The 27979-nt window shown below is 39.3% G+C and overlaps 3 protein-coding genes across 8 annotated transcripts; 1 reads left to right on the top strand and 2 right to left on the bottom strand.

Annotated features, from left to right (window-relative positions):
• Positions 1-80: 80 nt before the first annotated feature.
• On the bottom strand, positions 81-6819 carry LOC131308227 (filament-like plant protein 7). 6 transcript variants are annotated; one of them, XM_058335092.1, is made up of 8 exons: positions 6755-6819; positions 6580-6661; positions 5403-5449; positions 4646-4753; positions 4350-4491; positions 2061-4050; positions 1911-1971; positions 81-769 (listed from the first exon to the last, which is right to left on the bottom strand). In XM_058335092.1, the coding sequence occupies exons 4-8, from the start codon at positions 4742-4744 to the stop codon at positions 371-373; spliced, it is 2691 nt and encodes an 896-aa protein (XP_058191075.1). In that variant the 5' UTR covers positions 4745-4753; positions 5403-5449; positions 6580-6661; positions 6755-6819; the 3' UTR covers positions 81-370. The 6 variants fall into 6 exon arrangements, with proteins under 6 accessions (XP_058191075.1, XP_058191074.1, XP_058191076.1 ...); XM_058335091.1 differs by lacking the exon at positions 6755-6819 and having other exon boundaries at positions 6580-6721; XM_058335093.1 differs by lacking the exon at positions 6755-6819 and having other exon boundaries at positions 5403-5494; positions 6580-6679.
• A 5119-nt stretch (positions 6820-11938) lies between these two features.
• LOC131308226 (probable E3 ubiquitin ligase SUD1) lies at positions 11939-19216 on the top strand. Its single transcript, XM_058335089.1, has 9 exons — positions 11939-12415; positions 14308-15000; positions 15324-16091; positions 16185-16396; positions 16505-16864; positions 17286-17446; positions 17543-17706; positions 17791-17937; positions 18453-19216. The coding sequence occupies exons 1-9, from the start codon at positions 12134-12136 to the stop codon at positions 18939-18941; spliced, it is 3276 nt and encodes a 1091-aa protein (XP_058191072.1). The 5' UTR covers positions 11939-12133; the 3' UTR covers positions 18942-19216.
• A 475-nt stretch (positions 19217-19691) lies between these two features.
• Positions 19692-26181, bottom strand: LOC131308228 (polyadenylate-binding protein 8-like). The gene is made up of 9 exons (XM_058335097.1): positions 25478-26181; positions 23265-23383; positions 22490-23146; positions 22298-22375; positions 22025-22114; positions 21583-21720; positions 20635-20814; positions 20341-20547; positions 19692-20228 (listed from the first exon to the last, which is right to left on the bottom strand). The coding sequence occupies exons 1-9, from the start codon at positions 25704-25706 to the stop codon at positions 19986-19988; spliced, it is 1941 nt and encodes a 646-aa protein (XP_058191080.1). The 5' UTR covers positions 25707-26181; the 3' UTR covers positions 19692-19985.
• Positions 26182-27979: the final 1798 nt, after the last annotated feature.

The following is a 27979-nucleotide window of genomic DNA, read 5'->3' as shown; positions in this document are numbered from 1 at the left end:
GTCGACGCATACATACGTATACATAAGAAACATGGCACCAGCACAACGCTGTGCAGATAATCAAGTTCTTGACGCATATGTAGATCAGTAGCATGGCATGGAGGTATATAATCGGCGTCAAAGTGCTCGACACATACATATTTATACATCAGTAGCATGGCATGGAGGTATATACACGGCATCACCAGCATACATCTCTCTCTCTCTCTCTCTCTCTCTCTCACACACACACACACACACACATAATAACCTGAAGAAACTTACGCTACTTGTTTCCATCCAAAGGCAGCGTGAGTGAAAAAACTAAAAACATGGACAAACAAGTCTTGCATGCTGCTGGTTTTGTTTTATTGTTTCCACTGTGCATTTGTTACACGGTAAAGGATCGAGATGTCTTTTTACTATTCCCTCTCTTCCGTCTGAGTAGAAGTTTCCTCAGGAAACCCATCCCTCCTCCCTTTTTCTTACTCGGAACAATTGCCAGAAATAAGGCATTGTCAGAGGGCAAAGGGGATGGTTTCTTTGCTTCTATGGGGCTCAGAATTTCTTGTGTCTCCGGGTAATTTGGATCCTTTGCTTTAGCACCGTCCTCGGCTAGCATTTGATCACGGAGGGATGGACGCTGGCTCAACGTCTTGTTGATGGCAGCTGCAGCAGTAGTGTTGGTAGAATCCCTTGGCAAAGAGAGAGCCTTTAACTGTTTCCCCAGACTTAAAATTGTTTCTTGGCACTCTGCTAACTTTGCCGAAGCAGTTGTGATCTCCCACCCCTGCAAATTAGACAAAACAATTTCTTTTTAGATAAGTGGTCCTTGGTAGATTTTCACTTGTTGACTATCGTGTAGGGTAGTAACAGAGATGAGATATTACGTAATGCAGATATTATAAAGGAGCTCTTCAACACTCTGGAGTGCATACATTTGGTGCATAGAATTTCCAAGGGTATCAAGAAGAATACAAGTGTGACTTTACATTACGCCATTTTATTCGCAATGGATTGAGATCAAACATATGTTGGATCTTAAAACATATTCCAGCCCAAAGATGTCAACTTTCTCAATAAATAAAGAAAGAATTCCATTTCCCCGCCTACGGATAGAATACCAATCGGGCTATAACCCTATTGGAGAAGATGCAAGAGGAAGCTGCGGAAGCGTCATCTTTCTTCTAGCTTTTCGTTTTGTCTGAGTTCTGTCTAGACGTAAAGGGAATTGAACAGAATACTGTACGGTTGGGCAAGTACATGCACGGCAGCATTTAATGCCCATTCAGTCTCATAATATCACATTCGGGCCTGCAATGTAGGCTGGAGTGAACATGAAGAGCACATTATCTGTGTGTATATTTGCACGTGGTCCAATACACAAAGGCCTACCCCAACTTTGTCTAGCACAAGTTTCAAACGCTAGGTCACGGACACATAATTCAACAATCACTAAATAAGTATTCATGAACTAAGCTTCATAATGACAGTTTTGACTCTGGCCCAACTTTAAAAGCTCTATTGTCATCTACTAATGTGTTTCCAGAGGTGTCCCTAGCGTGACGGAATTGAAAGTATATAACATAGATATGGGACACGTATTTGAACGTGTCCAGAGCATGTCGTGTCGTGTCCGTATCTGACATGTGTTAAACATGGATACAAACGGCTGATAGATGTTCTTAGGTAGCTAGGTTAGCTCCCATAGATATAGCTTATATACAACATAATTACCTAATACTCCTAGACCCTGGTACTCCTACAAAACTTTGCATAAAAAGCATAGACCCTTCGAGTAGGGGGGTCAACTCCTCGGGGAGTTGGACCCGCAAAACCCACAAAATCACAAGCCTTGAGTCTAGTATTAATCAGGCTTCACACCCCAACAAAGTATTGCTTTTTTTCCATATAATAAAAGAGGAACTTACAGTTTGAAGTAGCCTTTCCTCCTGGTCCACGCTGTCTTTTGGAACTTCGTTGTTGTTAACACTGTAAATAACCCAGGTTTCGATAATTTAGGCACCTGTTGATGATTCAAGCAAAACTATTGTCTAAATCTCTCAGGAAACAGCAAGTACCTTTCCAGCTGGAGTTGAAGCTCAAGGCACGTTGTTTCCAGCTCTTCGCAACAGTGACTTTTATCGTCCAGTTCTACTTCAAGAGACGAAAACTTCTGAACAACCTCATTTAGTTTAGCTTTCGCTACAGTCAGTTGGGTATCAAGTTCCTCATTTATTAGCTTTTGGTGTTCGAGCTGATCCACCATTATTCCTTTTGATTCTTTCAAAAAAATTAGTTCTGTCTTCAAGTCTTTAAGATTTCGCTCTGATTCCTGAAGTTGATTCATCAAGGCCTCTCTCTTCTCATTTTCTAAACTTAGCCTTGCTTCGTACTCTTTCTGCAAAGACTCCATATTCTTGAACTCATCTTTTAGTCCATACTCTTTCCTCAAATTGATTTCAGATCTAACTTTTTGGCCATTGGATTCTGAAAATGGGCCATCTACCCTACCTTCAAGCTCACTTGCACTTGGAGATTTACTGGAACTCAAACGCCTGATTTCCTCTCTCACACTTGAAACATCTTGAGTAACTCCATTGGGTAAACCCACGATTGGGCATACAGTCGGAGATTTCCAAGTGATATAGCCACTGATGGGGACCTTCGAACTTTCTTCACTAGCACAAGAATGCTTCATATAAGTCAAAGCCGTTTTAATATCCTCAAGAAGATCATCGGAACTTCTTTTTGATAAACGGGTTTGATCTAATATCAAGTTCAGAACATTCTGAAGCCAATCATAGCCTTCTTGACTTGATACACCATTTGTTTGGATTTCCCGTTCATTGTAATTGGATTGACCTTGTTCCACTGGCACTAGTTCCTTACCTCTAGAATCTACATCATATCCAACCGAATTCTCCAACGAAAGCGCTAAAGCATTATTTGCATCGGAAGAAGCACAAGAAGACCCCAGTGGAGTTCCAACAGTGACTATTGCTAGTTTCTCCATTTCAGCAAAGTCATCCATTAAACTCATGTCTGAAACTCCAAAACTTTTGCATTCTTGTGGAGTTTTGGGACTCCGATCTCTGAAGTTTTCAAGTTCTGAAATTAAAGCAGTAGCCCATGACTCGGAATTGGTGATCTCCATAGGTTTCTGACCTTTTGACAGCTTTTCAAGCTGTGCTTCAATCTTTGATAATTTGGAAGCCGTTTGATTACAGACGATTTCTGAAAAATGAAGATCATCATCTTTCTTGGCTATAACTTCTTTGAGTGTCTTGTTTTCTTCTTCCAAATCACACAGGTGGTCGATCAAGAAACTAATCTTATTTGGTATGTCATTAGGGTTTTGTAGACTAGAACTGGAGTCCCTCGAAACAAGGCTTCCCATTGTAAGATTCGGCTTTCTCCTTCTCATATCTGGCTGATTCCTTTGCACAACTTCAACCTCACTCTTCATCTTTGTCAAAGCAGCAGGACCCGGAAATCGCTTCCTCACAAGGATTCGTAATCTCTGACATTCAGTTTCCAACTTCGCGTTCTTCTTTAAACTGTCCATGTATTGCTTATGGGATACATCAGCAGATTGACGGTTAAAGTCACTCTCCTCATTTCGCATCTCAAGCTCCTTCTCAAGCATGCGAAACTCATACTTTAGAAAAGCATTTTCTTTTTCCACTGAGTCTAGTCTGGCCATTAGTGCATTGAACTCTGCTTCCGCTTGGTACTTGTGTTCACTTAGATCTTCAATCAGTTTCTGATTCACTAGGAGAGTCTTACTCATACGGGTGTTCTCAACAGTTAAGTTTGAAAGCCTTTTACTTTTTTCGGTTAATTTCTCCTCTAACTTTTTCTGCGCCTTCTCCAATTCTCTTGATGTCTTCATAACAGCGTCCCGTATCCTTTGGTCCTGTTCTTCTCGTACAGAAGTCAATTGCTGCATGGATTCCTTCAAGGCAGCATTTAGCTGAGTCAACCTTTCATTTGAATCTGTTTTCTGTTCTAAAGCTTTGTCAAGTTCTTGTTTTAGAGCCACTGCCTCTGCCTCTGTCTTCTCACGGTCTAGGAGAATACAAACAGATAAAACCAATCAAACATCAATCACCCTCAATTTGAGGCAGTATTGGGATCTTGGATTTGTGGAGGGGTTTGTAGAGGGAAAAGAGAAGGCAAAGGGCATAGAGGAGCCAAAAAAAAGCTTACCAAATCCCTTTCCTTTTCTTTTCGTCCAGAAATCAACACATAAATTCAAGATCCAAACAGAGCCTTAAAAGATTGTCAAAAACATATGATATCTTTTTTAAAATAAAGCAAGACAATGAGAAGCATTGCTCAGAGCAAGAAGGAAAACAGCAAATTACCTGTGTTGGCTTCTTCCGCCATTTTTGCATGCTGTGCCAAAAGCTCATCTTTAGCATTAAGCTCGCAGAGAACGGACGCTAAATTCTCATTTAAATTCCCCAGTGCTCTTTCCAAATTGACTTCTTTCTCAGTTGGAAGCATCTGCATTTCATCCATATAACATTTTAATGAGTAAGACGTAGAAGGAAACACTATAAATGTCCTAAATCAGATTTAGGCCTCTGTAATGTGGTGAGAAATAGAGCAATTTTTCAGTTTACAACTTTATTACATACATAAAGAAAAATTCCGTTACCTCTTCTTCATTTCCTTTTGAGGAGGAATTTGATGTAGTAGTTGCAATAATAATCTTCTCTGATGATCTTTTCCTCCAAAGCCATGTCCTGTTGTCCATGATTTCACTCTATTGGGCATACAAAAATAGAAATCTCAATTTAGAAACAGGTCAATGGAGGTAGTTTTCGTAACATTCACAACGGGGAGACTTGCCTACCGATTCAAGTTCTAGAGAAAACTAGGACAAACATGAGCCAGAACTTCAGTTTGGTTAATACTGCTACAGGAAACGGTTAAGGTGAGACAATTCATGACATTGGAGTTCTAAATACTTCAACTTCTTGGCTAATGGAGACAATTTCTAAGGTGCCTTATTACCTATTCAGCCATGTCACTGCGATTTGTGACATATTGCCAGCAGACCTTATGGACCTACCAATTATAGGAAAGCGAAAATGAAATATTTAACATACGTGATATCCTAACCCAAAAAGCAAAACATTGAACCGGGATCTGTTAAAATTGGGTATCAATTACATAAACCCTAAGCTACAAAAATGAGTTGATAACCTCTATGACTGGTCACAGATGAACATTGGAACAGCTTATCCACACGCAAAATAATAAAAACTCATGAACATAGGAATTTTGTTACCAACATATATAACATCCCCCGATAGCACCACACAAATTGACACAACCAGATTTGCTAGCTAACAGTTGGAAAACAGGTAGAATTGTGAATTAACTTTATAAATTTAATGAACAAATCTCACCGGGGTTTTGAATCCCAATTGCTAGATCATATCCTCTCAGCAGCAGTCTACAGTGAAGGCACATAAATTACCGAAAATGAATATTTTGGTGCCTAAGGAAAAAATCGTAGATGGAATCAACCAAATGTTACTAAGCTCAAAAAGCCATTCAACTACAAGAGAAAGTCTAACTCTAATATCACCTTCCACAAGCATAGGCTAAGTTCAACAAACTAGCACAAATACAAATACAACTCCAAAGACAGTGAGCCCCTCGCTGAGAGGGAGAGGAAAATTGAACTTCAAGTACAAAAAAATTAAACTCAAGAAGGTAAAATAACGGTTCTATAGAAAGAACTAAGATCAACATAACTTTTACAAGACTTCCACAGTATTCTGTCACAACGGTCTTCTGAAAAAAGACAGATATCCAGCCGAGAGACAGATAATCAGGAAAAAGCAAAATAACATGATTGGTTCCAAAGTTAATTAGGGTGAAAAACACTATAACTAACTAATGGCTCAAAAATCAAAATGATCTTCAATTGGAGGAAAATTTACATAATCTGACTCTCTATCAGTTGACCTTGGGGTATGGCCCATTGGTTGTGTAGCTCTCCTTGGGAGCGTGAGGTCTAAGATTTGACTCCTATGGACCGGAGGTTGGCCCTTGTAGTAATCCAACAAATACTAACATACTAACATCTTATGGTCTGGCAAAAACAAAAGACTCTTTATCAGTTGAATATTCTATCATAGAACACTAAATCTGCAAACCCAAACACCAGAGTATGAAACATGACAACCTCTTGGGACCTGGCCGCAAGAGAGAAATCTCTTATGAATCCCCTAGTCCCGACATGGGTGACATGCCTTCCGCAAGAGGGAAATCTATTATGAATCCCCTAGTCCTGGCGTGGATGACATGCCTTCAACCAGACGGGGACGGGGAGGGGAATAGTCAAGTGCGCATAAGCTGGCCGAACACTTGACCATGGAACCGGAAGAAAACACTAAAATTGTTCTGGGTTGCTACTAGGAGTAAAATGTCCGCAAACTGAAAATCATTATGCAAACAATCAATCTAAAAGGCCGAAATAAAGTTGATACACAAAATTTGAGCCACCTGAAGCAAGAGTCCAAGAACAATTTGTGAAATAGAAGCTGGGTTCAGTGTTCAAGCTGTTTCAGTACGCACCTGGTTCGGTATAGCAAGGAATGGAGATGCTGGTTCAACAGTGTTCATGGGTTACCCGCCATTTTCGCTGTCAAGGGAAAAGCTGTAAATTAAAGACTTAAATTCACAGAAAAAACTTCACTCCCGAGGGAAGGAATAAAAGAGCAGAATTTAACACAAACCCAGAGCTGAAAACCCCACATGAGACTCATGAAAATGAAAGCCTCAACAAATACTACCCACGCTAAATTGTATACTTTACTGATGATAAAGTCCACCGACAGAGAGCAGTAAAAATTTGATACAGGGGAAAGAGATAGGCCAAGGTGAAAGTCGTAATGTGGGCTCCGGGCCTATCTGCGACGCGAGAGAGAGAAAGAGAGGTTGACAGCTTGCTTTATGAAAGGGGAGCAGGTGTGATCGTCATGCAGTGCAAATCGGGATCCGTGGTGAGCAATCCTGTAGTGCCTCTGTAACGTGCAATCTGAATAGTTCATCTCAACAATCAATACTAAAACAAAGATGCTACATACATAACGGTTGTGTAAAACATCAAACAAAATCAATCTCTATCCGTCCATTGTTGTAATAAATAGTTAAGATTCGTTCAAACTTTTCCTTGAAAGAGTTAAACTTTTTCTTTGAATAGTTTTTTTAAAATCTAGAGCGTCCAAACATATTTGAACGGTCAAAATTGGTTACACAACACACACAGCGATTGTGTGTGTATCATTTCTTATACTAAAATGTCCATGTATTTTGGCCAGTAGTGAGTCTCCTACTCCAGTTACTCCTATGTCTGATCGTGTGGATATTGTATTAGGATCTTGAAATTTGCGGTCTAAGGCTCCGTTCCAGAATACCTTCTTAAAAAATAAGTACTTATTTCACATTTTTAAACTCAAAAATAATGTAAATGAAAAATAATTTTTCAAATTTTTTTGCACCGTATTAAAGATCTCAATGAGATCTATCAAACAAGATCCATAGTGATAGGAAAATTATTTGTGTAAGCACGTGATTTTTAAGCTTGAAATTGCCTTCTTAAAAAATAAGTACTTATTTATCGTTCCGGAACGGAGCCTAAGAGAGTTGTGGATCTTTTGCGACATAGGGTGAAGGATAGTGAACATTTGTCTATTTTACATTCTGGTAAGCAAAAACAAATGTACATGGTCCACCAAAAGGTCTATTGTGACAATGGTAAGACCCTTCACACTTACACTCGAGCTAAGCATAAACAAGACTAAGTTATAGAGAATAATTGTCACGACCCTCACATATTTCGTGCTCCACAGTGTCGAGCTACTGGTTGATTATTTTTCACCTCTTGTGTTTTTCATTTTGTCTAATTGCAGGTCATAATGACGGTAAACTTTGTTATGGCGACTAATTGTGGTTTGTGTGGTGTCACGAGGGAACTTTAGTTTGACTTGTGGCTCAATTGTTGTGTTAGGTCTTGTGATATCTGTTTGAATAAATGCATATACAAAATAACATCGCGATTAAATCGTGATCTTGAGATTGTGATTTGATTATAATTAGGATGATTTTATTCCATAGTTAGACTCTCTCCTCTTGTATAAATAAATAGAGGCCTTATTGTATGGTTTAATAATCGAATTCAATAAAACTTTTCTGCATATTTTACATGGTATCAGAGTTATAAGATCTAGGCCTTGTGGATATTCGCTTCTGGCTGGCGGTCTAAGTCTCGATGTCGTCTGTCGGGCACTTAGTTACTTTGTCAATCTCCTCCACGCTTTCCAGTTGCTTTTACCCACCAGAATGTCTTTTCATTACCAGCGCGCCTCTTCACAACTAGCGCTCGTAGCTGTTCGATTCATGGCTTCTTCGTTTCTTTTCTTTCAAACTCAAGTTGGTAGACCTATTTGAGTTTGGCTTGGCTTGGCGTGACGTGACGGCTCCTGGTTTGGTTTCTCTTTGCTTGGATGTTCTTAATTTCTCTTGGCTTTTGTCAAACTCCAGTTGATAGACCTACTTGAGTTTGAAGAGATGTTAGAATAAATACTTATAAAAAATAATATCGTGATCTTGAGATTGTAATTTGATTATAATTAGGATGATTTATTCCATAGTTAGGCTCTCTCCTCTTGTATAAATAGAAGCCTTATTGTATGATTTCAATAATCGAATTCAATATTTCTTTTCTCATTTTTTTTAACAATATCTTTTCATTTTACTTTTGGTCTTGTAATGTATGCTAAGTGAATATGGATGTACTGATTTCATATTATATGTATGGGATTTTATGGTTCGTAAAAAAAAGACATGTAATAATCTTGTCAGAGATATTATGCATAATAAAAGAATATTTTTTTTAGTAATGCATAATATCTCGAGCTAATTTGCGCCAACCTCGGACTACCCCTGCCGCCCCTCCCCCAAAGCTATTTCTCACAAGCAAACATCTTTGTCTTACACTGGCCGGAAATAAGAACGTTTTCTTCCACTTTTTCATCGGAAGGGAATCGACGGAAAGAGCCGAAAGAGGGTTTAGATTCCAATTTTATTTTCCTTTTTGTCATGAATTGGTCAATTTCTCGTTAAAAGTGGAGGGTAATAAAATAGAAAAACGGTGTGACTGTCTTGTCATGATTAAGAACTTTTTCTATGGTGCTGGACAGCGATACATCATTATTGACCCACTCTAATATACTACTCCAACAAAGTTGTTTTTTTTATCAACAGAAGAAAATTTTATATATCATGAGGATAATACAAATAAAGTTATTTATTGACAGATAATAGAGAGTTTGAACTAAATTATTTTTTTGTTTAAAAAAATAACAGTCGATGTTCTCGATTAATATTGTAAAATATTTTGAGATTAATATTTTGTCTTTGTCGCGACAAGAATAATTTGAAAAAATAAATATGAGTTCCGATCCTAAATACACCAAAAATACTATTTCATTTTCACAAAACATAAATGTAGATTTACGACTTTAACTTTCTGCATATTTCATTTCCATTATCGAGAGCAACCAAATACTTCGTACAGAACGAAGTAGAGAAGTCTGTAAGAGGGACTCAAGCCTCGTTTGCAAATTTTTTATACATCGAAGAATATTAGTAGTGATGACGAACTGTGCTCGTAACGAAGATGGATGAGATTTTTACCTCCAAGTACAAAAAAATGACCATAACAAAGTTCATTTTTATGGTAAGGATAGATGAAATACTTAATTACCACTAAGTTCATTTTTACAAAAATACACTTATCATTAATGGAAGTGTCACCCTAGGGTTTTAGAGTATGCTAGGGTTTTATGGTACCCTAGTATCTTTAGGTACCGTAAAATCTTATGGTACCTAAGGATTTTAGGGTTTTTGGGTACCCTAGGATTTTAGGGTACCTTAAGATTTTAGGTTTTAGGATACTCTAAGGTTAAGGTTTAGACATTTTCATAGGGGTTTTATAGTGCACTTTCCTATTATAGGGTTTTAGCGATTTAGGCACTTTCATAGAGCACCCTAGGGGTTTAAACATTTTTATAGGATACTCTGGGGTTTAGGCACTTTCATAGAGTACCTTAGAGGTTAGGCACTTACAGTATTTAAGGTTTTAAACACTTTCATAGAATTTTAATGTTTCGTTAATTAGAGAAAACTTTTGGTGAGAATTACTTTCTATTTTATAGACCCAGAGGTAAAATGCCCATGGATTAATAGTGAAGTTGATTTTTTGATTGGAGGTATAGCCATAATTATTTTTATGAGGGTTTATTAATGTGCTAATGAGTAGATCAAAACGCAGGGCAACATCCTTGTAGGGTGCTCGGAAATCCTCAAGGCACCCCACCAAGTGAACTGACCGTTATGCAGTGTCTGCTTCGGATTCTCTATAGATGATTTAAGCCGTGATTCTATAATTTGAATAAAAAATAAAAAATTAAATCGAGCACTTGTATATATCGGATCGAGCTGGTTAATTTTTCATGGGTTCACTCATTTTTTCTTTTAAATTATTAAACCGTGATTCTATAATCTGAATGAAAAATCAGAAGATTGGTTTTTTTTTAAAATTATTGAATGTCTTGAATCATTTGTACGAGACCGGAAATGGACTCTACTCAACAGTCGGTGCACAGATTGTCAGTGTCCATAAAAAGGTTGTAATGTATTGATGTGTGGGTCAATCGCAATAATTGGACTCGGCATGGACTCACTGAGATCAGCAATGATATACAAACACAATATCAAACACAATCTCTCACATATATGTGGGACCCACATACACTATTATGTGAAAAATATTTCGTTATGTTACGGGATGATGCCAAATTTGTGAAATTACAAAGTTTGTAGAGTTTTATACTTGCGTGGACCCACATACGCTACTATATAAAAATATTTCGTTATGTTACGGGATGACGTCAAATATGTGAAATTACAAAGTTTGTAGAGTTTTATATTTGCGTTGATTATAAGCTAATCCCAATCCCTTGATTCTTTCCACCACACTGTAAGTATGAACAGACATTCTATGCACACAGTCACACAGACGGGAAGAAACAGATCATGCACGTACCTTTTTCGGATGGAGCTGGAGGGAGGCTAGTAGAGGCTTTCGCTCCATAGTCCCTACAATATTATAAAAAAAAAATTCCTACTTTTACATTTGAAAAAAAAAATTATCATTAAAAAATGTATTTTGATTGTGTATATTTGCCCCCCAAAAAAATTGGTTCCGTCTCTGATTTGCAGGGCCCCATTTCGGGTCTTGTAAAGATTATTCAAATCGCTCATTTATTTAAAATAATTTTGTTATCGGTTCTTGTAAAAAATCAACTCAATTAAATATTCGATTAAGCTAATTTTTTTTACAAAAACCCATAAAAAGATATTTTATGAAAAATAAGCAATTTTGTATCATCTTTGCAGAACCCAAAGTGAGTTTTGCAAAAAGATTTGTACTCCTATAAGATATATGTGCACAATTTCTGTGCAAACAGATTTTTCTTCAAAATATAAATAACAAAGGGAAATGATTTTCACACTTTCTAATTTTCTATCCATATTTTCTTTTTTATCTTTTAACAAGAAAATATATACACTTTCAACACACAAAAATTAAAAAAAATGAAGTGTTTTTTGGATATAAAAAAAGAGAGCGTGAAAATCAACTCATGACCCAACAGTTTATCTCAATAATCGGCGACTCGGATATTTACCGAGCAATCGACGGCGTCATCAACTCGCTATATCAATGTTCATTGATTTCTGAACTGAATTAACTGAAAGCTTAGTACAGCCTAATACACGATAACTTTTCGCCGGACGATCAACACATTTGTTCATCGGTTTTTGACTAGTCACAATCCTGGATACAGTCCTAAAACCGACTCTGAACAGTCCCTTGGACCAATCAGGGGCAAAACCGGCATAACAAAATCTCTCTCTCTCTCTCTCTCTCTCCCCTTCCTCTCTCTGATCATAGGTTCCCAATCCATCCAATTGAACCACCTCTTCGTCTCCATCGGAACCAACGCACGAACTCTTATATATATATAGAGAGAGAGAAGAGGAGGGAGAAAGTCGTCGGAGCTTTATGGAGATCGGGCAGGCGATTCCGTCGTCGCAAGGGGGCCCCACGCCCTCCTCCTCCTCTTCCTCGTCATCGTCGCCTTCCGACAAGGAGGTTAACAGCAACGCGCCGCCGAGGAGGTTCGACGACGACGACGAAGAGGAGGACGTCTGCCGGATCTGCAGGAACCCGGGCGACAGCGAGAACCCGCTCCGGTACCCGTGCGCGTGCAGCGGTAGCATCAAGTTCGTCCACCAAGATTGCCTCCTACAGTGGCTCAATCACAGCAACGCTCGACAATGCGAGGTCCTCTGTTTCTCTCTCTCTATAGTGCGTTACGTGTTGTTTTGATTCGTCAATTTTGTGGTCGTTTGCTTCTTTTTTCCTTTTCTTATTGATTGATTTCCTATTTCGGTTATCTTGAATCGATGTATCATGTATTGTTGCTAGAAACCTTGAGTGGGGTTTAGGGGTTTTTTGGGATCTTCTTTCCCTTCGTTTGTCTCAGGGAAGCTCCATAAAGTGTCCAGCCCTGAGTCGCATAATGAGCGCGCGAGCTGTGACAGTGTCTTTTAAAAGTATCCCCAAGTACTAAAATTTGCACAAGCACTAAGCGAGGATTGAGAGCGGGAGCGGAGGGTGCATTAACTGTTGTTGTGATCTAAATATGCACAAGGGCGAGAGTGTCATTCAAAAAAGTTCCAAACTATTAAAATTCGCGAGAGAGAAGATTGAGAGTGTGAGTGCAGAAAGATTGAGAGGACGAGCGAAGGGTGTATTAGGTGGTGTTCTGTTTTCATATAAGTGCAAGCGGGAGGGGAAGCGTAAGCGTGATGAAATTAGTAAAATTTGCGGGAGCAAAGATTGAGAGCGCGAGCCCAAAGTGAGGATTGAGAGCAGGAGTGGAGAGCCCTACTGAAGGATTAGGACCATTAGGTGACTAAGGTTCTGACTGTCAGACTGTCAATTTGTTGCTCATTTGCATTTTTGTTTTGATTGGTTTCCTATTTCAGTAATCATGAGTTGATGTTTTGTTTGCTAGAAACCTTAAAAGGTGTTTAGACGGAAGCTCTACAAGGTGTCCAGTCTTATACAAAAATATTTTCCGAGCCGCTTAGCAAGTATATCATGTATGTACCCTCATGAGGAATCTAAATTGGATTAATTATGAGCTGAAGAATAAATGTATTGTGCGATGAAAATTGAGGTCTATGGATATCAACTTGCCACCGAAGTAGGGCTCTTGATTTTGGAATCTAACTTTTTAGAAGTTACCGAGTTTTGATTGATTGCAACTTGCAAGCTCAAGACAAACTCGTAGTTCAGGGAAACACTATCTGCCATTGCAGTGTAATGCATTGTTTTCGTAATAATAAGGGCATGTTTGTGAGGTCTTGGAATGCATTTTGTCATGTTCCAACCAACTCTTCAAATGGAGTCGAGTCAGTTGACGATGTTATCAGAGAACTATACCTCCCAAGCTGTTTTAGCAAATATTTGGAAGTCTTAAATTATTGTGGGTAGAGACAATGTTAAACCTATTGGCCTAAAAGCAGAAAACACGTGGGATGCTTTCAAAAGTGTTTGATGATTTCACTGATAAGATCTGCATAATGATCAAGGCCAAATAATATTGTTCTTCAAGAATACTGGCTAAAACATCTAGTGTGGAACCTATATTGTAGGTAGAGACAATGTTAAACATATTGGTCTAAAAGCTGAAAACACATGGCGGCCACATGGGATGTTTTAACAAATGTTCAATTTTTGCCTTGATAAGATCTGTAGAATGATCAAGGCCAAATAAGTTGTTGATCTTCTGTTAAAAGTCTTGAAGAATATCACATCTAGCCTGGAACCTATGTAACATGGACGAAGGTTTACCTTTGTGATTTTTCCTAATATCTTGTAAGATAAGCAGTCAAGCCTGTTTTGAGTTTCTCCTCAACACTTCTAAGTATTAATTCTCATTGTATCCCAAAAGCCACAACTGTATTCAATCCATTTGATGCTGAATTTGATTTATGTTGTTTGCATGTGACTCCAAAATTGGGCGATCTACTTATTTTATCATGTGCCTTGGATGGCTGGGTAATATAAATGGGATTGTAGCGACGATGCTTCGTTTTGCTTGTTAAATTTTGTTTAAGATGCCGACTGTTCCAGTGGTTTTTAACTCACTCAATGTTTAATTCCAGGTATGCAAACATGCATTTTCATTCTCCCCCGTCTATGCTGAGAATGCTCCAGCGAGGCTTCCTTTTCAGGAGTTTGTAGTTGGGATGGCTATGAAAGCATGCCATGTCCTGCAATTCTTTCTGCGCCTTAGTTTTGTACTTTCTGTTTGGCTCCTTATCATTCCGTTCATTACCTTTTGGATATGGCGATTGGCATTTGTGAGGAGTTTCGGTGAAGCCCAAAGACTTTTCTTGAGCCATATATCTACTACAGTTATTCTGACCGACTGTCTGCATGGGTTTCTCCTTTCGGCAAGCATCGTGTTCATTTTTCTCGGAGCGACTTCTTTGAGGGATTACTTTAGGCATTTAAGAGAAATTGGAGGACAGGAAGCTGAAAGAGCAGATGAAGCCGAAAGAAACGGTGCTCGTGCTGCAAGAAGACCTCCTGGACAAGCTAACAGAAATTTGGCCGGAGATGGAAATGGGGAGGATGTTGCTGGAGGGCAAGGAATTGCTGGAGCTGGTCAAATTATTAGAAGGAATGCCGAGCATGTTGCTGCTCGGTGGGAGATGCAGGCAGCCCGTCTAGAGGCTCAGGTTGAACAGATGTTTGATGGATTGGATGACGCTGATGGTGCAGAGGATGTGCCCTTTGATGAGCTAGTTGGGATGCAGGGGCCTGTTTTTCATCTGGTGGAGAATGCCTTCACTGTAAGTCTTGCATCTCCTCCTTTTTCTTATCTTAGCTTTCCATTCCAGTCTAAGTGTTGAAGGGAATAGGGAAAGACTGATTCTTTGAATAGTGTTCTACTAGTTATTTTGGATTTTAGTACCTTTTTGTCTTACTCATTTTACGTTCAGGTTCCTTATTTCGTAGATTTACTCATCGTTGTTGCAGGTTGATTCATTTAATAGACTTCTGCATGGACTTGCATGTATGAAGAATGTATTCTCGGTTTTTTACAGTTAACAGGCTGCAATTTAATTTCCTATTTGCTGGAGAATTGTCCATTTATACACTGATGCTTCTGCAGGTTCTTGCAAGCAATATGATATTCCTTGGTGTTGTTATCTTTGTGCCCTTTTCACTAGGACGGGTCATACTTCATTATGTATCATGGCTTTTGTTCTCTGCTACAACTCCAGTGTTATCAACAGTGATGCCACTTACGGAATCTGCTCTCTCGTTGGCCAATATCACTTTGAAGAATGCATTAACTGCTGTTGCAAATTTGACCTCTGATAACCAAGAAAACAGTTTGCTTGGCCAGCTTGCAGAAATGTTGAAAGCAAATGCTACTGGACCACATGAAGTGTCAACCAATCTTAGCGCTCCAGTTTCAACTGATATTATGAAAGTGGCATCTGCTGGAGTATCACGGCTTTCTGATGTTACAACTCTTGCTGTAGGCTACATGTTTATATTCTCGCTAGTTTTTCTCTACCTTGGAATTGTTGCATTGATTCGGTACACTAAAGGTGAGCCTCTGACTATGGGGAGGTTCTATGGTATTGCTTCAATTGCAGAGACAATACCATCCCTCTTCAGGCAGTTCGTGGCAGCAATGAGACATTTAATGACTATGGTTAAGGTTGCTTTCCTTTTGGTCATCGAGCTTGGCGTTTTTCCGCTTATGTGTGGATGGTGGTTGGATATTTGTACCATAAGAATGTTCGGGAAGTCAATTGCTCAAAGAGTTGACTTCTTCTCAGCCTCTCCGTTAGCAAGCTCATTGATTCACTGGGTGGTAGGAATTGTTTATATGCTACAAATTAGCATCTTTGTTAGCCTTCTTCGAGGGGTATGTATCTTTTCCCGCATTTGTTCTTGATATTTCATTTTCTAAATAATCAATCCCTTTGGTTTTCAATTAATCCTTGCATGCTTTGGATAGGTTTTGCGAAATGGGGTTCTGTACTTTCTTCGAGATCCGGCTGATCCAAACTATAACCCTTTCCGTGATTTAATCGATGATCCTGTGCACAAACATGCTCGCAGGGTTCTTTTATCTGTTGCTGTATATGGGAGTTTAATCGTGATGCTGGTATTTTTACCAGTTAAACTTGCCATGCGAATTGCGCCCTCCATTTTTCCACTCGATATTACGTAAGATCTCTCTCTCCATGTACTAGGGGCATCAATTGTTGCAATTGCATGTTCGTGCGTTAAGCCGTTAACCATGTTTTAACTTGAAGATTCACCCGTGAATTGCAGTGTATCTGACCCATTTACTGAAATCCCTGCTGACATGCTTCTTTTCCAAATCTGCATTCCATTTGCTGTTGAGCATTTTAAGCTGCGTGCAACCATCAAGTCTGTTCTCCGCTATTGGTTTACTGGAGTTGGGTGGGCTCTTGGTTTAATAGATTTCTTACTGCCCAGACCCGAGGACGGTGGTGGTCAAGAAAATGGAAATGGGGAACCTGCAAGGCAGGATAGACTACGTTTACAACTGGGTGGGCAAGATCAAGCCTTAGGAGGACTTGTGGCCCCTGATGATTTGAACAGAGGCAGACACGCACCTGCAAATATGACTGCAGAAGACTATGATATTGATGAGCAATCTGACTCAGAGTAAGTTGTATGATAACTGTAATTGAACTAGTTTATAAAGCGTATGTGAGTTTACATTATTGCAGTAAATCAAATATAATTTTCTTGCTTTGAGGTTTTTTTTTTTATGAGTGAAGTCTATGGACTTACTTTTTGTCCCTGAATTTGTGTCAATTGATGGTGGACTTTATTTATTCCTGTAAGTTACAGTATCAAATTTTCAGCCATACTTTCCAGTGACGTGCAGTTTAATTAGTGGAGTATTGGGCACTAGAAACTTGAGTAAAAAATTTCCTAGTAGCCCCTACTCCATCACCCACCTACGGTTTGTTTTTGAAGCTCACATTATTTTTCCTTCCTTTCTTTTCTGAATTGTATTCTTGTGGATGATTCAGAATTTTTTTTGTGTTACAATTTTATAGTTTTTGATTCTGTCTTTTAGGAGGTATGGGTTTGTGCTTCGCATTGTGCTGTTGTTGGTGGTGGCTTGGATGACCCTACTCATTGTTAACTCCGCCTTGATAATTGTACCAATTTCACTTGGACGAGCACTCTTCAATGCCATCCCTCTTCTCCCAATAACTCATGGCATCAAGTGCAACGGTAATGTGATTGATTGAGCTGGTTCTCCCTCACACTATTTCTTGGTTTTAGATTGAGAGCATTAACCATCTGCTTCCATTTTTTCCCGTCTTGTAGATTTTTATGCATTTGTCATAGGAAGCTATGTCATTTGGACTATTGTAGCTGGAGCAAGGTACTCCATGGAGTACATTAAGACAAGGAGGGCTAGAGTTCTGCTAAGCCAAATTTGGAAATGGTGTTGCATTGTTTTGAAGAGTTCTGCACTGTTGTCAATATGGGTATGGAAATGCCATCCTGTTTATCTTTTTGTGTGCATTTCAGCTTTTCATTCATTTGTCTCTTACATCACCTTCATTTTCCAGATTTTTGTCATTCCGGTGTTAATTGGACTGCTTTTTGAACTTCTTGTTATTGTGCCAATGCGGGTGCCTGTCGATGAGAGCCCAGTTTTCCTTCTATATCAGGACTGGGCTTTGGGGCTCATCTTTCTTAAGATCTGGACTAGACTGGTGAGTTTTCGACTTCTGACTTCCATGAAGCAGTTATATGTTGATGTGTGGTATGATGATTTCTCTTTCTTTTGGTATCAAGGCTGGCAGCGTGTGCGACCACACACACACACATTCAACCACATTTTTACCAAAGATGAGTCTAAAACCCACACAACCAGCTAGAGGACCTAACTTGTGCCGGATGAAAACGTGCACAAAAGCAACTGCTAGAACTTTGGCACCCTATTCTACTTTTTCCTACCTTATTGTGCCTAAGTCTTATAATTTCTGTTCTAAGTTCCATTTATTGGTATGTTAGGCAAAATATCCTTAATTTCAACTCAAGCCATATTTTTCCTCTTGAAGTCTTTGGGTTCTGAGCAAAATCTCCAGTGCCCTGAAAACTTTCTATTCTATATTTGTAGTATTTATCCGGACCTAGGATTTGGCATCTATTGTGACATTTACATGCCTTTAATTCTTCCATAATTTCTAAGGAACAAATCTGTATCTGGAATTTGTTCTGTACACAGGTTATGCTCGATCATATGGTTCCCCTGGTGGATGAGAGTTGGCGAATAAAGTTTGAAAGGGTGAGAGAAGATGGTTTCTCCAGGCTTCAGGGCTTCTGGATACTACGGGAGATTGTGTTGCCAATTATTATGAAGCTTCTTACTGCTTTGTGTGTTCCTTATGTCTTGGCCAGAGGTGTATTCCCAGTGTTTGGATACCCTTTAGTCGTTAACTCAGCTGTCTATAGGTTTGCCTGGTTGGGATGCCTTGGCTTCAGCCTCTTGTGCTTTTGTGCAAAAAGATTCCATGTCTGGTTCACTAACCTCCATAATGCTATACGCGATGATCGATATTTAATTGGTCGGAGGCTTCATAACTTTGGGGAGGACACAGGGGAGAGGCAAAACGAGGAAGGGGATGAGAATTCCGTGGAAATAGAAAATCCAGATACAATTCGGGCTGGGTTACTCCGGCGCGACCATGGAATGAGGCAGAGGCGTCCTAATTGACAGGAAGCCTGAGAATGAGACGTGCTCGTCGCAGTCTCCGCTTTAATTTTATGCGTTGAGGGTGATGTACTAATCTAGTGGTGTTAGGTTGTGAATACGTATTTGTGAGGGCTTATAGTCACCAGAAATTGAATAGCAACGAAGACTTATTTTTGTTCATAGAAAGGTTTCTTTTACAATGTCTTGTTGTTCGAGTTTGTCTTACAAGTAGAAAAGGCGTGTGTAATTCATCGTATGAGAAACATTTTGGAAATAAAATTTGGACTATTCAATTACCTTTGTCGTACCTGCTTTTTACTGGTGCTTTTAAGTAATTATTTTCTTGTTCAGTTGATGGGAAGAGAAAATTCGAATTTTGTATGTCAGTGGTATCCATTGTGAGACTCAGGTTAACCAAAGTGGGAGAGAGATTTTGCCGGGGTTGGTCCTGAGAAGCAAAGAGAATAGATATCAGACAAGCCAATGTAGAGAGAGAGAGAGAGAGAGAGAGAGAGAGAGAGAGAGAGAGAGAACCTGCTGACAGTGTCATCTCTCTTAGACATATGGCAGGGGAGAGAGAGAGAGATTCAACCTGCTGACTGTAACCTCTCTTGCAACCAAAGGTGTCTTAGACATGGCAGTATTACCACTCAGCTTAAAAGCTTTATGGTGGAGGGAGGGCCAATGAAGTGAATCCCGGTTACTCTCAGAAAACAGACAATGGCACCTCAAAAACAAGGGTACTACTCCATAAAATTCTGAGTCTCCCTGTTAATAATTTACTGTCTTTTTATTCAAAACACAATATCCAGCATAAAGCAAAAGCCACTATGCTCCTCCCAAGCACAACAGCTGGTCCCAGAAAGAACGAATAGAGAAAACACAACTCCACATAAATGTCGCGAACTTCAACTCTTCAAAACAACACTCAAAAAGAATTGTGCCAACAGCATACAAAAACAAGAGCATTCCTTCAAGAGAAACATTCTCGGAAGCATACCAAACGAAACACAACTGGTTTTCAAAATCAAACGGAACTCCAAACTTGAAATGAGGAAACGAGGCTCAAGACACAAGGCCGTCATTTAAAGACAATGCAGCCAGTTGATCTGCAGGGTTGCCGGCTTGCTGCTGTTGAACATTCCTCAGAACCTCCATAGCCTCCGCAACCTTAGCTTTGAGAGCCTCTGGTGACTCCAGCAAATGCAAAACCTCGGTCTGATCCATCTCCAAAAGCATACCAGTTACCTTAGCTGCATACTCGGGCTCGAGCTGCTCCACAAGTGGATACAGATTTTCACCCAGCATCTACAGTTGTTCATCCAGCAAAAAGAGAATTCAGAAAGTTTATTATCAACATTGTCATCCCAACCAAAAAAAAAAGAACTAGTGAATGAAGAGGAAAAAGAAAATTTCCTACCGTCCTCTGGTCAGAAAGAGAAGCGTTTGCAAGGGCAGAAGCCAAAGCCCCAATCGGAATTGGTTGAGACATTCCCCCATCACGGAAAGGCATGCCACCACCAATATCATAAGGAACAGAAAGCATGCCTCCACCAACACCTTGCATGGAAACATCAGGGAGGCCACGCCCAGTGGGGTAACGGAAGACCCGCCCCCTTGGAAGCATCTATTATTCAAACAACCACATTAGACAAAGTCCAACAAACGTGACAGGGAAAAACAAAATAATTGGAGATTGCAAAATAACCAACACCTGTTGCTGCATGAGCGGAAGTGGCTGTTGGCCCTGTTGCACGGGTACAGCGCCTCCACGTCGGCCACCTGGACGCTGACCCTGCTGACCCTGCTGAACCATTGGCACAAAGAAGTTCGGCATGGGGGCCCCACCTGGCCTCATGCCAGGTAAAAGTTGCTGCTGGTACCCAAAACCAGGCTGGTAAAAATATAAAACACACATGAAAAACGTCAGAAAGAAATCATCGATTGTAAAACGCTGCTTGTTAAATCCTACACTGCATTCGTTCGAAGAACTAAGCAATGAAGATTGATCCTGAAACTTCATAAAAAGGCATAAATGTATATGAAAGTTCCCCATAACATTGCGATTCATATATTTTTCTGCATAACTAGCACTTAAGTTATGTCAATTTACTATTTTGTCATATTGTATGTAGAACATCATTTTATCCCATCAGTTCCCCATGCCTATGCATAGAGATATAGCCCGTTCATGCCTCCCCAGACACGCGTCCGGCACCCGTACCGGACACCCTACCAGAGTTCCCCATCACATAGATCTCTATTACCCTGATAGGATTCCACTCTCTTCTATTCTCATCTAACATCACCACAAAGATTCTTTACAAAAACCAATGCACTTTCCAAACAAACAATGCACCAAAAAGCAACCTTTCAAAGATCAATTCCTTCTACATCAGTATGGCAACGGACCTCTTAAAAACAATACAAGATTTTTAGGCCAAATCAGAGATAGACTAGGGCATGATGTTTAAGATAACACAGGTTTTCCATTGCTTAGCCAAAAGGAAGAAACACATTGCAGGTGCATCAAAAGTTTATGGATAACTTGTTCAAGACACAAGATTTACTGATATAACAATAAAAGTATAATCACAAAGTTCCTATATGATTGACTGCGAGAAACGTGTGGTAGAAAAGCAATCATGATGAAGGGGCTTACTTGTGGAGGCATGATAGCAGGTGGGGCTTGTCCATAGAATATCTGTTGTCCAAGACCAGGACCACCAGGGGGATACATTGGCATACGAGGAGCAACAGAAGGTGCCATTGCAACTGGACGCATTTGAGAAAACTGTGCCTGCACAAGCAATAGGATTACCAATCTCTTCTCTCAGTGAACCAATGCAAAACAAAAACAAAAAATAGCACACAAAAGCACCATCAGTTTGTCTGCCATTCGTCCGAGCTGCATCTTCTTTTTCCATTAAAAAGTAAGCTGAATACCAATTTTGGTGGTATTTTTTTTCAACAAGTGAAAGTGAAATAAAGGCAGGATAAAATGATGTATTAACATCCATAACCACTAAATTTGAACTTTTATGGTCTTTGAAGTTCATCCCCTAAAGTTGGTTGGAAGCTGAAAACAGCCCTTGTAAATGTACCTGCAATCTTACTCTTCGATCTTCTTTACGCTGTGCATGGGCAACATAAAGAGGTTTGCTGACGACCATCTTTCCATTCATCTCCAACAGCTATTCCATAATTAAAAAATCAATTAAACTTTGAAAAAAACAGGAAACACTAACCAGTTATTCAATGCTGTAGTAGATGAAGTTTGTAAAAACGGAAAAAACCTTTAGCATAATAAAATACAAAAATTGTTGTACATATTTCATGGTGAATTTTTTGTCGTCATAGAAAACATATAAACTCACAGCTCTAGTAGCCTCTTCAGGAGTAGAAAATGCAACAAATCCCGATCCCTTACTTATTCCATGAGGGTCTCGCATAACCTGTTCGTGTATCAAAACAACGAAACTTCACTAAACAATCAACTCTCAACCAACATACTAACAGAGCCGAATATATCAGCAGATTCGAAAACAAAGTATATAGAGGACACAAACCTTATAGGAAGCTATGGTGCCAAATGGAGAAAACATTTCCTTGAGATTATCATCACCAATGCTATCATCTAGATTTTTAATATATAGGTTTAGCCCTTGAGATTTGTCTGCTGCCTCCTTTACACTCTGCTCAAATCGAACTTTCAATTCAAGCTCCCTCTCTGTTTTTTTTTGGGCTTTCCCGACATACCACTCCTTATTATCAAAAGTTTGTCCATTAAGAGACTCAACAGATTGAGCCGCATCATCTGCACTCTCAAAATTGACAAAACCAAAGCACCTAGAGGTTCCATCAGCATCCCTCATCACCACAGCACTAGTGATTGGTCCAAATTGACCAAATATATTCTTGAGATCTTCTTCAGTTGTCGATTCTGATAGATTTTTCACAAAGACATTGGTGAATTTTGCCTTGTCCGAAGCCATATCTCTTTCCTGCTTCCTGAGGAAAGGTCCCACATATACTTGCTTATCATTCAACAGCATACCATTAAGCTTCTCAATAGCTTTTTGGGCAGCTTCATCGCTATCATATTGCACAAACCCGTAGCCTTTTGACTGACCAGACGAGTCTGTAGCTACCTTGCATGAGAGAATATTTCCAAATGAAGAGAATGTGTCATGTAATGCTTTGTGGTCAATAGCCTTGTCCAAATTCTGCCATGAAAAATCACATTAAAACTTGGTTAACACAAAAAACACACACACACACACACACACACACACAAAAGAACTAATCAAATCAGATGACACATGAAAGAATATATATTAGTACCTTAATAAAGATGTTACCAGCTCCACTCTTGCGTACACTAGGGTCACGATGAGAATACATAATCCTAATGGGCTTTCCATTAACAGGAGTGAAGTTCAGCATCTCCAATGCCCTCGCAGCTGTTATCAAGATGCAAGGCAAAAGAAAAAGAGGCAAAAATTTCATGTGCACAATTCAGAAGAAAATATTACCATTTTCAGTCTCAATAAGGCAAAGAAACGAAGTCCCCACCACATGTGTACAAGCTCTCACAGAACCAAGGGCAATCAAGAAGAAAACGGAACAAAATATCTTATGATGCAATTACATTGTAAATACGCTGGACATAGTCTCATAGAACTTAGTAGCTATTAAGGTCTAAACAATTCTTTGAATAACTTGAGGTGTAACTGAGTTTTGTTCATCATGCTAGAGGATGGTGTTTTAAAGCTTGATTGCTATGACGCAAAGAAAGTAATTACGTTTGATTGTTATCTTAGTTAGAGTGAAAAGTTTACCCTCTCATTCTACCATGACTCTTTGAGGCTTTCTGAATGAAATTCTATGTAGAAAAAGTTATGAGTCTTATCATACTGCATACGATCTTGAAATAAAATAGAGCTAGGATCAATATCCTTGTAATAGGCATAACCTCCAACTTGCTAAGATGAAGTTTCCCCACGTGATGAATGGATGATGCAAAGAGCACACCAAAAAGTATCGGAAGAGCTAGAAGGAAAGGAAAAACGAAATTCAATAATCACCATTGTTATTTAACAGGACTCTATTTTTAGAACTTCTCCTATGAGCTCATACCATTCCAAAAGCAACCATCTGGGACATGCACTGCTCAGAACAATCATTTCCTTCCTTTTTAGGGAAATAACAAGAAAATCAACGCCAAAAGGTAAGATTTGGTCATCAATGTTTTGCCCTTTCTTGGTCCGCTTGTGTGCGAATTGGCAACAAGTTAATGAGAGCATGTACACAAGACTCTCCAAATGCCTCTTTTAGGTATTTTACCTAAAAAATTAACCAAAAACAGGCATACAGCAGATAGCTAAAAGGTTAGCACAAATACATTTCGTTTTGATTGCTCGGTATATATCCTGAGCAACTGTTCACCAGGAATCCTTTTTATATTATTTTCAACTGACACAAATTTTCTCTCTCTTGATTTATCTGCTTCTTTGCTGCTTCTTCACGAGACTTCATGCCTTTCAAGAAGAATTTTTGGAATCGTCAACCAGGAACCCACAATTAAGCCATATGTGAGTGGGTTTTTCGATCGACCAGAGATTTCACCCCCGAAATCATGGAGGAAGAAGATGACGCAAACCCACCAACTGGGTTTTCAAGAAATCCCAAGAAAACAAAGAACAACCAGGTGTTTCAAGGGTGCATGGCAGACAATGATCTGACGAGGATGAAGATTTAATTCTTGACGAGTAGCAGAAGTCGCCGGAGTCAGCGGAGATCGATGCGTGCTCGTCGGCTTCAATTTTTGGGTTAATTTATGGGTTTGGGGTTTCTGCCGTTGAAGTGTGAGAGACTGACAGGGAGAGGGGGATAATATTTTATGGTATTATATAAGAATAGATATGATAATAGAGAGGATTGGTGTAGGATTAAGAGGAATTTATGTAAGTAAAGTGCAAAAAGTAAATTGTTGAGTAGGTAAAATACATATGCCTGGTGTACATGCTCTGATTGCCTCTTTTTCCCTATAAGTGTATACTACAAAGTTACCAAAAGGGTCCTACAACTATTCCCCAATTTACTTAAATTGTTTATATCATTTACGAGAATTATTCACTGTGTTCCTCAAAAGGTAATCAGGTAGACTATTTCAATTACCAAGTTCAGATAGTTGCAACTGGCTAACAACTGACATGAGTACTCCAGTAATGCAAGAAAAACACTTCCAAGTGATCATTCAACAGTTACTTCACTAAAATGAGCACCCCTATCTCCTACATTACTAAATTTGGATTAGATCATATAAAGGCAAAGTATTTTCTCCTACAACTAGTTCCTTAATTACAGTTACTTGTGCGATTATATGAATACTTGTCCCACAAAAACTATCAATTTAACACTATCAAATTCTGAAGTAACCTGCTTTATGTAACTACACAATTACCTGAATACATACGAAAAAATTAGCGACAAAACACCCAAGTATCACATTTCAATTAAAGCAACAGCATTCATTATTCGAGCAAAGAACTAACCATCTTGGGGGTTTGCATAATTGACATAACCGTAACTGAGCGACCGGCGGGTAGTCAAGTCCCTACAAACCCTAACAGAGACCACCTGACCCAGGGAATTAAACACGTCATAGAGCTGAGAATCGGTCACGTTCAGCTCCAGGTCACCGACGTAAAGCGACGTCGTCACGAACTGGTTTCCACCAGCATTCACAGCCTGAGCCTGAGGCGGAACTTGAACCTGCGCCATTCCAAACCCTAAAAGATTTTTCCTTTTTCCAAAATTTTCGATTTTTTTGGTCTTTTTTCTATATCTTCCCCCTCCTCTCGATTATTCAGGAAAATCAAACACTAGATATGAGAAGAAAAAAAAAGCAACTGCAAAGCGAAATCAAGGAAAACCCTAGAAATTGAAGTGTTTGAGAGATTTTTTTTTTTTTGGCTTTTGTTTGGATAGATGGATAGAGGAGAGGGAAGAGCGAATTGGGGGATAGATTGGTCGGATGTCCGACGAAGGAGGGAGGTCGCCGCCGGCGACGACGGCGGGGATGGGAACAGATAGGGTGAAGGTGAGGTTGGAAGGTTGCAAAATCAGGAGGTTACGTTTGTGTATAGTACAAACCCTGAGATTAATCTAAACGGGGACGAAATCTCTGCCGTTGGATTCGGGAGGGGACCCCACTTGGTTTCAGATGGTTTTTGGATATGTTCATGAGAAGATTAATTTTCCCTGCTTGCGATGGATCCTAGCGTTTATTGTTATAATTCCAGTAATTTATCTTAGAGGGCTCATACTGTAGTATATTTTCGTAAAAAATCAGCTTCATTGGATATCAATAAATCAATTAAAAGTTAAATTTTGATTTATAAAATGAACGGTCTAACTATGCCTTCGATCCTATAAACCAGTCGACATAAGTTTTGTTTGGAAAGCACGGAAGGGAAAAAGAAAATAAAGAACAATTAAAAAAAATTCCTACCCTTTTTTGCTTTAGAAAGAGAGTGGAAGGAAAATAAGAAAATCAAAATTTTGATCACGATATATTTTCCTCCAATTTCTCCTCACACTTGTATTCTTGACCATTTTTTCTTGTCTTTTCTTTATTATAAGTTCCAAATCGATCCTATTTAAATATTCTTTCTCAAGTATGTACTATATAGATGATCAAATAAAAAGTACGTACTATATATAAAACTGAATCTCTAAATCCTTTGCAATTTCTTTGTATACATTGTAACCTGAATATTAGTAATTTACTCATTGTTCTATATGCAAAATCCTATTATGACCACAATCATCGACTCGCTCTTGTTCTACTCCTAAACACCCCTTTCGCCTCATTATCGTTGTTTGGTCACAAAATAAAGAAAATCATCACGATTGGTGGTTGTAGCAATGATGGCGCGCACTGAAGGTAATAGTAGGGTGACGATGTCGTCTTACTATTTCTGAAGTAAGTCACAGTTCATCTTTCCACACCCGTAGCTACTGCACATTGATATCTACAACCTCCAAGAGGTGGTGGAAGGAGTGGTTGAGCAAGCTAGTTTGCGTGGTTGTGTGATTGGGCATACAAAAAGAGAGGAAACAGTTGATATTTGTGTTGGCTGCATAGTTGTGGATTTGGATTTGCACATTGTGAGGGGAGGAAAAAAGAGCAACAAGAGATATGGGACGAGAGAAACTTATTCAAGGCTCTGCCGTAAATAAAGGTTTTTACTACAACAATCAATCAAGATCGTCCAGAATACCGGATTTTGTAGTGGGTCGAAATAACTGTGGTCAGAAAGGCCAAAGAGATCTGAGTCAAAACTAGCACCTGTTCTGGACACGTCATCCCCAGCCCCAGGGCTGTCAATTCGTCTGTAACGTTATTACTCGTCGCGGAAAGGCACTCCATTATTCAGTCGAACGATATTCGACCCCCAACAGTTCCGACGAGCGTACTTTTTCTTACGTCTTTACTGGACGATCGCTCGGCATACCTTAGCTCGTTCAGCGGTGTAAAACTTTCGTTCGGAGGGTACGTTATCACTCTGGAAAATATCTCAAGAATAGTGCTTCAAGTGGAAATTAAAAGGGTGATCTAGAAACTTTCTACTTATGGCCGAAAGTGACATGATCTAGAAGCTTTCTATTTTATAGCGGAAAGTGAACACTCAAAGCTTTGCCTATAAATAAGAGGTAACACCACAAGGTAAAGAATCTAATTTAACCTCTCTCATTCCTACAAACTTCACTAAAAACATATTTTTCTCTACCTCTCGGATTCTTACTAACTTGCTTGTCGGTGCGTCTTTCCAAAGGTAAACCCCCTTTCGGTTTTTAGGTATCTAGTTCACCGTTCAACCCTTTCACCACACAACAGCAAGGAGGAAGAGGTTCAAGGATTCAGCCCCTCTTTAATAAAAAAATTCATAAAAGAGTTTCGGACCATCCAAAATATTTTTAAGCAATTATGATTGACTTCATAAATAACCATTCACACCGCCGTTAAAAAAACTTTCTCTAGGGAGGGATAA

The sequence above is a fragment of the Rhododendron vialii genome, chromosome 11a, assembly GCF_030253575.1.
Source record: "Rhododendron vialii isolate Sample 1 chromosome 11a, ASM3025357v1".
NCBI classification, from domain to species: Eukaryota; Viridiplantae; Streptophyta; class Magnoliopsida; order Ericales; family Ericaceae; genus Rhododendron; species Rhododendron vialii.
This window is presented reverse-complemented; position numbering and strand designations above follow the sequence as displayed.